This window comes from Atta colombica, unplaced genomic scaffold (genome assembly GCF_001594045.1).
Source record: "Atta colombica isolate Treedump-2 unplaced genomic scaffold, Acol1.0 scaffold155, whole genome shotgun sequence".
In the NCBI taxonomy this organism is placed as follows: Eukaryota; Metazoa; Arthropoda; class Insecta; order Hymenoptera; family Formicidae; genus Atta; species Atta colombica.
This window is the reverse complement of record NW_017259245.1, coordinates 2477923-2487065: the sequence shown is the minus strand read 5'-3', so window position 1 is coordinate 2487065 and position 9143 is coordinate 2477923. Positions and strand designations below refer to the sequence as shown.

Here is a 9143-nt window from a genome sequence, read left to right as displayed (position 1 = left end):
TATCAATTTTATATGAACAATGATTTCAACATTCAAATATATTATATTTGTTACATACTTATATTTGTAAATAATGTTCGTTGTTTATAATAATTCTTTTTATATAGATATATCTAAATTATCAAAAAATTCGAAGAATTCGGTGATATTATTTGCTTTGCGAAAATAATGTAGCAGAGATTTCATCAAATTCTTTTATATTATTACATTATTTTAATGTATGCAATAAGCCATTTACTTTGCTCATTAGCGCTATTTTTGTCAGTCTCGAAAAATAAATATTTTCGATAACATTTATTATTAATTGTCGAAATTTTTTTCGTCATAGGGTGAACTCGAGCAACAGCTTCTTCAGGCAAATCCAATTTTGGAAGCATTCGGTAATGCGAAGACTGTGAAGAATGATAATTCGTCTCGTTTCGTAAGTTATATTAATAATTCTTCATTAAGCAAATTAATTTTAAATAAAACAATTGCATTAAAATATTAATCTTATTGTTTTATTTGAAATTAATTATTGTAGTGTGATAATTTCAAGATGCAATATGCTTCTTGTTTTAACATGTTATTTTTCTGTTTATTGAAATTAATTATATTATATTATATTATATTATATTATATAATATGTATGTTACAGGGTAAATTTATAAGAATAAATTTTGATGCATCCGGTTATATAGCTGGTGCAAATATTGAGACGTATCTTCTAGAGAAGTCGAGAGCCATTCGACAAGCGAAAGATGAAAGGACTTTCCACATATTTTATCAGCTGTTGGCAGGTGCCTCAGTGGAACAAAAGAGTGAGTCAAGCAATATGTTGAACAAACAAAAAAGAAGCTACTCCTTTTTAATTCATTATATTCGATATTCGTAATATTTATGAACTCTTTTTATGAACTCTTTTAGAGGAATTTATATTGGAAGATCCAAAGCACTATCCTTTTCTATCGAATGGAGCTCTACCAGTTCCTGGTGTCGATGATTCCGCTGAATTCTTCTCTACGGTCAAATCGATGCACATCATGGGCATGACCAACGAGGACTTCTCTTCCATCTTCCGTATCGTTTCCGCCGTGATGTTGTTTGGTTCGATGCAATTCCGTCAAGAGCGAAATTCTGATCAAGCCACGTTACCGGACAACACGGTGGCGCAAAAGATCTCGCACTTATTGGGCCTAAGCGTGACCGAGATGACGAAAGCCTTCCTAAAACCGCGCATTAAGGTCGGTCGTGATTTCGTTACGAAGGCACAGACAAAGGAGCAGGTGGAATTCGCCGTAGAGGCGATCTCAAAAGCCTGTTATGAAAGGATGTTCCGTTGGTTGGTAAATAGAATCAATAGGTCCCTTGACAGAACGAAGCGACAGGGTGCCAGCTTCATCGGCATATTGGATATGGCCGGTTTCGAAATATTCGAGCTAAATTCCTTCGAGCAGCTTTGTATCAATTACACAAATGAGAAGTTGCAACAATTGTTCAATCATACGATGTTTATTCTGGAGCAAGAGGAGTATCAGCGTGAGGGAATTGAATGGAAGTTCATAGACTTTGGGCTGGATTTGCAGCCAACGATCGATCTTATCGACAAACCAATGGGCATTATGGCGCTTTTAGATGAAGAGTGTTGGTTTCCTAAAGCCACAGACAAGACATTCGTGGAAAAACTAGTTGGCGCTCACAGTGTCCATCCGAAGTTCATGAAGACTGATTTCCGCTATGTAGCCGATTTTGCAATCATCCATTATGCTGGCAAAGTTGATTATTCTGCCGCTAAGTGGTTGATGAAGAACATGGACCCATTGAATGAGAACGTTGTTAGTCTTCTGCAAGCCTCGCAGGATCCGTTTGTGTGTCATATCTGGAAAGACGCTGAGATCGTCGGTATGGCGCAGCAGGCGCTCACAGATACACAATTCGGTGCGAGGACGAGGAAGGGCATGTTCAGAACGGTCTCGCAACTGTATAAGGAACAGTTAGCCAAGCTGATGGTGACATTACGCAATACGAATCCGAACTTCGTTAGATGTATAATTCCGAATCACGAGAAGAGAGCTGGTAAAATCGACGCCCCGCTTGTGCTAGATCAATTGCGATGCAATGGCGTGTTGGAGGGTATCCGTATCTGCCGGCAAGGTTTCCCAAACAGAATTCCGTTCCAAGAATTCAGACAACGCTACGAATTGCTTACTCCAAATGCTATCCCCAAGGGATTTATGGATGGGAAAAAGGCTTGCGAAAAGATGGTATGTATTTTCATATTCATGAATCTTAATCAAAAATAATAAAAATGCATCACTAAATTATAAATTTTTCTTATAGATTCAAGCATTAGAGTTGGATCCGAATCTTTATCGTGTTGGACAATCGAAGATCTTTTTCCGCGCCGGGGTGTTAGCCCACTTGGAGGAGGAGAGGGACTACAAGATCACGGACATAATCGTCAATTTCCAGGCTTTCTGTCGCGGTTTCTTGGCCAGGCGTAATTATCAAAAACGTTTGCAGCAGCTTAACGCGATCCGCATTATCCAGAGAAACTGTGCGGCTTACCTAAAGTTGCGCAATTGGCAATGGTGGCGATTGTACACCAAAGTAAAGCCTCTACTAGAGGTTACCAAACAGGAGGAAAAGCTCACACAGAAGGAGGATGAACTGAAGCAGGTTCGCGACAAGCTGGAGTTACAGCTGCACTCGGCTCAGGAATACGAGCGCAAATATCAGCAGGCAATCGAAGAAAAGACCATGCTGGCTGAGCAATTGCAGGCAGAAGTTGAACTTTGCGCGGAAGCCGAAGAGATGAGAGCTAGGTTGGCCGCGAGAAAGCAAGAGCTAGAGGAAATTTTGCATGATTTGGAAGCGCGTATCGAAGAGGAAGAAGAGAGAAGCGCCGCGTTAACTCAGGAGAAGAAAAAATTACAGTTGAATATCAGTGATTTAGAAGAGCAACTAGAGGAAGAGGAAGCTGCTAGACAAAAACTGCAATTAGAAAAAGTCCAATGTGATGCGAAGATCAAGAAGTTAGAGGAAGATCTCGCTCTTTCGGAAGATACCAATCAAAAATTATTAAAAGAAAAAAAGATTCTTGAGGAACGTGCAAATGATCTTTCACAGACTTTGGCCGAAGAAGAGGAGAAGGCGAAGCATTTGTCGAAATTGAAAGCTAAGCACGAAGCGACAATCGCCGATCTCGAGGAGAGACTTCTTAAAGATCATCAGCAACGACAGGAGGTGGATAGATCCAAGAGAAAAGTCGAGACTGAGGTTTCAGATTTGAAGGAGCAATTGGCTGAAAGGAAAACGCAAGTTGAGGAAATGCAGCTTCAACTTGGCAAACGTGAGGAAGAACTTAATCAAGTTATGGCAAAAATGGACGAAGAAGGTGCCGCTAAAGCACAAGCTCAAAAAGCGCTTAGAGAGCTAGAGTCACAGTTAGCTGAACTTCAGGAAGATTTAGAAGCTGAAAAAGCAGCTAGGGGTAAAGCGGAAAAACAGAAGCGCGATTTGAATGAGGAACTTGAAGCATTGAAAAATGAATTGCTCGATTCTTTAGATACTACCGCGGCTCAACAGGAATTAAGAAGCAAACGAGAACAAGAATTAGCAACATTGAAGAAGAACCTCGAAGAGGAAACATCATTGCATGAAGCCACGCTCGCCGATATGCGTCACAAGCATACACAAGAACTGACTGCTCTGAATGAACAGATGGATGCATTGAAGAAAACGAAAGCGGTTCTAGAGAAGGCAAAAGGCTCTTTGGAAGCTGAGAATGCCGATTTGGCAACAGAACTCAGATCAGTCAGTGCAAGTAGACAAGAATCTGATCGTCGTCGTAAGCAAGCGGAGCAACAGTTAGCGGAAATAAACGCAAAATTGGCCGAGGTAGAACGAAACAAACAAGAATTAGCTGAGAAAGTGACGAAACTGCAACAAGAAGCGGAAAGTGTAATGCAACAACTAGAAACTGCTGAACTGAAAGCTTCTGCAGCATTGAAGGCATCGGCCACCTGCGAATCCCAGTTTACCGAACTACAACAGCAATTGGAAGAAGAAACTCGGCAGAAACTGGCTCTCAGTTCGAAGTTGCGCGCATTAGAAAGTGAAAAAGAGAGCTTGCACGATCAACTTGAGGAGGAAGAGGAAGCAAAACGTGCCTTGGACAAGCAATTGCTGAGTTTGAATGTACAATTGGCTGAAGCCAAGAAACGTGCTGATGATGAAGCAGAGGCAGCTGTCGCTCTCGAGGAGGCCAGAAAACGTTGCACGAAGGACATTGAAAGTCTCCAACGGCAAGTTGAAGAATTACAGGCAGCCAACGATAAATTAGATAAATCAAAGAAGAAGATTCAGGCAGAACTGGAGGACAGTATCATCGAGTTGGAGGCACAGCGAGCGAAAGTACTTGAGTTAGAAAAGAAGCAGAAGAACTTTGACAAGGTATTGGCCGAGGAGAAGGCTGTGTCTGAGCAATATGCAGAGCAACGGGACGCCGCGGAGAGAGAAGCGCGCGAGAAAGAGACAAGAGTATTATCATTGACTCGCGAATTAGATGAACTTAATGAAAAAGTTGAGGAACTTGAACGGGGCCGTAGAGGTCTACAATCAGAACTGGACGAATTGGTTAATAACCAAGGTACCGCTGACAAGAATGTCCACGAGTTAGAGAAGGCAAAACGTTCATTAGAATCACAGCTACAAGAGCAAAAATCGCAAGTTGAAGAATTGGAGGATGAATTACAGTTCACGGAAGACGCTAAGCTCCGATTGGAAGTAAATATGCAAGCATTGCGAGCTCAATTCGAGCGTGATCTTCAAACCAAGGAAGAACAAGCGGAAGAAAAACGTCGGGGATTAGTTAAGCAGCTTCGTGATCTCGAGGCGGAGCTCGAGGATGAGAGGAAACAGCGTGCTGCAGCCATCGCTGCACGTAAAAAAATGGAAGCGGATTACAAGGACATCGAACAACAGTTAGAGATGCATAATAAGGTGAAGGAAGATGCACTCAAGCAACTGAAAAAACTTCAAACTCAAATCAAGGATTGTACTAGAGAGACAGAAGAAGCTAGGGCTGCAAGAGATGAACTGGCAGCTGCCTCTAAGGAAACCGAGAGGAAGGTTAAGAGTTTAGAAGCCGATTTGTTGCAATTGACCGAGGACTTTGCAAGCAGTGAACGCGCCAGAAGAACTGCCGAAAATGAGAGGGATGAACTGCAGGAAGAAGTCAATAATAATGCCAATAAGGGAACCCTGATGTTAGATGAGAAACGTAGATTGGAGGCAAGAATTGCTACTCTAGAGGAAGAACTAGAAGAGGAGCAATCGAACGCTGAGATCGTAATGGATCGTGCTAGAAAAGGTCAAATTGTGATCGAGCAGTTGACAACGGACTTGGCGACTGAGCGATCTACTACGCAAAAATTGGAGTCGCACAAGATGCTATTAGAGAGACAGAACAAAGAACTTAAAGCCAAGTTAACCGAGTTAGAGACTGCACAGCGTGCCAAGACCAAGGCTACGATACAGCAACTGGAATCGAAGATCAACAATCTCGATGAGCAGCTTGAAACTGAAGCCAAGGAGAGATTCGCCCAGCAGAAGATCAATCGTAAGCTGGAGAAAAAATTGAAGGAACTGAGTCTACAGTTGGAGGATGAGAGACGAAACTCTGATCAGTATAAAGAACAGGCGGAGAAAGTTAATGTCAGAATGAAGACGTTGAAGAGACAATTGGACGAAGCAGAGGAGGAGATCAGTAGGCATAAGACCATGAAGCGGAAAGCGCAAAGAGAGATGGACGACATCACAGAATCTCACGAAGAGCTCATGCGGGAATTGACACAGCTAAAGAATAAATTAAGGTAATTTCACAACTTTATTTTCTTCCTCATACACGCACACACAATGGAAGGGATAAAAATATTGTTTAATGGAAAAATCTTGAAAATATTGAAAGGTTCAGAATTTAATGTTTGAAGGATATTAACTAGCAAGAGAGGATACTGTTCTTTTGAGCGATTTAAAATATGTATTATTTTATGTTACACTTTTTAGGCCATACGTATCTGTAACCTTAGGCGAACGTAATGAGGCAGTATTAAAGTAGTGTTTTATCTTTGAAGGAAGTGATCAACTTCTGACATGTGTAGGTGTCAAGAGAGAAAAAACGATTGGTATCCTACCTGAGAGAGTTTTTTGCTAGGAAACAATCCCATTAGTGTCCCCAGTGTGCTACAGTGAGTTAAACGAGCTCTTTTGGTTAATTTGAAATCGCTAACTCTGAAAATAATCATGCCGACTTGGACTGCTACCTTGTGTGATAATGACATACTTCACCCTCCGGCTTCCCCCTGAATGCAATTGTTTGTGAATGCGTTTTTTCATATTTTTTGATTATTTTTTATTTACAGTATTCATTATTGGTCGATAGTTTGACATTGTTTTCAAGAAAATCGACTTGTAGTTTAATGTAACATTCAAATTTTCTTAAATTTAAACATTCTTAAATTTTCATATTTAATATTATAGCAAGACCTTCAAATATTATATAAATTTATTCGGATACAAACCGCACATTTTTTCGTTAATAACTTGACTAATTTTTTATTATTTTATTTGTCTTATTTAATTCAAGATACGCGTTATTACACATTTTACAGTACTATAATTTGATATATAATGATGAATACTTAAGTGTAACATTAAATTTCAGATTATAAGAGATTTTTTAATTTGAAAAAAAAAATGGAAAATATATTTAAACTATTGACTGATAGTGTATATTTTTTCGCATTATTTATGCATACGTATTGCAATAATAAGACATCACATAATTAATGTAACGTATGATTTGTTTAAAGGCGCGGTGGTCCTCCGATAAGTCTGAGTTCTACGAGGCTGAAACGCGGTTCTGTACAAACCGGCGGCTCAGGTGATGATTCGACAACACAGGATGAGAGTATTGACGGCGAGGAGAATGCCAATTGAATATCGGAGTCAGTCCAATGTGCTCTCGAACCTCTGTGAATTATGTATATACGTGCGTCGAGAGAGTGTTGGCTTTTTTATTCGATTCGGCGCGGACTAAACTGTCTCGCGTCGCGGATACGAGACCAGCTCCACGATTAAAATCAAAAGTCGTTTCGACAATGTCTTACGGCATTTTCGGCCTTAAGATTATTACGATGAGAAAATCGTCTCGAGAGAGTTCGATTGACCGATAAAATGCCGACGATAGAGGCGAAACAGCGAAAAAGAAAACGAGAACTTTTGATACATTTTATAAGAAACGAACGCAAATGTTGAAACGCATTTTACAATATGTAAGGAAGGGAGAGTGTGAGAGAATAAGTGAGAGAAGGGGTAAAATAAATTCTGGAGAAGGAAATTCTTAATCATGAATGAATTTATTGGAGACTTATTTAAATAGAAAACTTAAATCGCGTAAATCTCTCATACAAAAATATTTCGCGCGAGGGAATATCACTTTGACGCAGCCTGTCGCTTGATTTCCTCGAGCTGTCGAACCAATCCGAGACTCGCGAGATCCAATGGAGTTTTGCGCTCCTTGTTGGTAATTGTCAAGTCCGCGCCGTGCGCCGTCAACAGTTTTGCTTCTTCCACGCGGTTCTCCTCACAAGCGAGATGCAGCGGCGTGTTACCGTACGCATCTCTCTGATCTGAGAAACAAGATAGCATGAAATGCACGAAATTGTGTATCGATATAGGAGAGCGAGCGAACCTTTGTACTTCTCTAAGTTATAATCGAAAATATTTATATATAGATATATATATAGATTATATTTGATATTTTATATATTATTATATTGTAATGAAAGAGCTGCATTTCAATAACATACACACATACAGAAACACGTAAATACTCCGCTACCTATGTTCAATTTCTTCCCGCACTCCAAAAGGAGTTCCACGATAGTGGTATTGCCCTTCGAGGCAGATCTGTGGAGAGGTGTAGCACCCCGTTTGTCCGTGATGTTCACGTCTGCATCCTTCTCGAGCAACGCCACGCAAATGGACTTCCAGTTCTTAGACGCAGCGTATTGTAACGCTGAGTGACCGTCGATCGTTGTCGCGTTCACGTTCGCTCCCTCGGTCAGTAATGTGTTAACGACCTTCTCGCGGCCAGCGGATGCTGCCAGGATTAGCGGAGTCATGTTTGTCTGCATGATTTAGATGCGTGATGTGATTTAATGTTTGATTTCGTACGAGGATCTAGCCGACGCAACGAACGGAATGAAAGTCTCGTGATAATTATGCGACGTTATGCGTGTGTGTCAAGAGAGAAAGAGAGAGAGAACAGGATATGCAAAAAATGTAACGCAACGCGCGATGCATTTTAGACGCATTTTCGCTTTATACTTATTTTCTTATAAGTTTTTTTTTCTTATAAATGATCTTTGGAAAAATTATAATATAATTATATGTCCTCAAGTGTGTATATTATTAAGATCTCCATCTTTCTTTCGATAGATCTCTCGAAATGAGGGATGGAATAGCTTTGTGGAATTGTAATGTAAGATTTTGCTTGATACCATGTTAAAGTTAACTTAATTAAACTATTACTCTCGTTAAATTTTTTTCAAATTATGATTTAAGAAGCGTTTTAGATAAGTAGTTTCTCTATGATTTATTGAAACTCAACTACACTACTGACTGCTACTAACAATAGATAATACATTTTGAAATATTTTTATAAAGAATGATATTTTTCAGAAAAAATGTACATGATTGTACTATTTATTTGTGTTACCAGTGTGTGGTCTGTGTAGAATCTCATTTGAAACTACGAGAGTTTAACGAATACACAGCATGCAAGAATTATAATTTTCTCGAAAAGATATATAATATTTTAAGATGCAAAAATAAAGTTGACTTGATATATTATTAAATAATTTATATAATACATTTTATTTTAATTGAAGTTGTAACAGTCATATATATATTCAAACAAAGATTTTTACAAATATTTCAGGAAAAGATTTAAAAATAAATCTTTTCATTTAGATATGATTATATTAGCTATTTTTAATCAGATACAACAGCGTTTCGACAATTACCATATTAACAAAGAAAGCTAATAAATATATTTTACAACAATTTTTTAAAAAGAAATGTTAGAAAGATTTACT

The 9143-nt window shown here is 39.1% G+C and overlaps 2 protein-coding genes across 7 annotated transcripts in view; one reads left to right on the top strand and one right to left on the bottom strand.

Annotated features, from left to right (window-relative positions):
- LOC108685674 (myosin heavy chain, non-muscle) overlaps positions 1 to 7290 on the top strand; it is a 31361-nt gene extending 24071 nt beyond the window's left edge. For 3 of the 6 annotated variants that reach the window (XM_018190570.1, XM_018190569.1, XM_018190573.1), the window contains 5 exons: positions 329 to 421; positions 638 to 800; positions 907 to 2243; positions 2320 to 5855; positions 6855 to 7290. In XM_018190570.1, the coding sequence (XP_018046059.1) occupies positions 329 to 421; positions 638 to 800; positions 907 to 2243; positions 2320 to 5855; positions 6855 to 6981 (5256 nt within the window). In that variant the 3' untranslated portion in view covers positions 6982 to 7290. The other 3 variants (XR_001931674.1, XM_018190572.1, XM_018190571.1) reach the window with 3 other exon arrangements.
- Positions 7291 to 7384: 94 nt separating this feature from the next.
- Positions 7385 to 9143, bottom strand: part of LOC108685676 (26S proteasome non-ATPase regulatory subunit 10-like) — a 3062-nt gene continuing 1303 nt past the window's right edge. Inside the window, exons 3-4 of the mRNA XM_018190574.1 lie at positions 7886 to 8174; positions 7385 to 7673 (exon numbers count right to left, since the gene is read on the bottom strand). Of these exons, the coding sequence (XP_018046063.1) occupies positions 7477 to 7673; positions 7886 to 8174 (486 nt within the window). The 3' untranslated portion in view covers positions 7385 to 7476. The remainder of the gene's footprint in view (positions 7674 to 7885; positions 8175 to 9143) is intronic.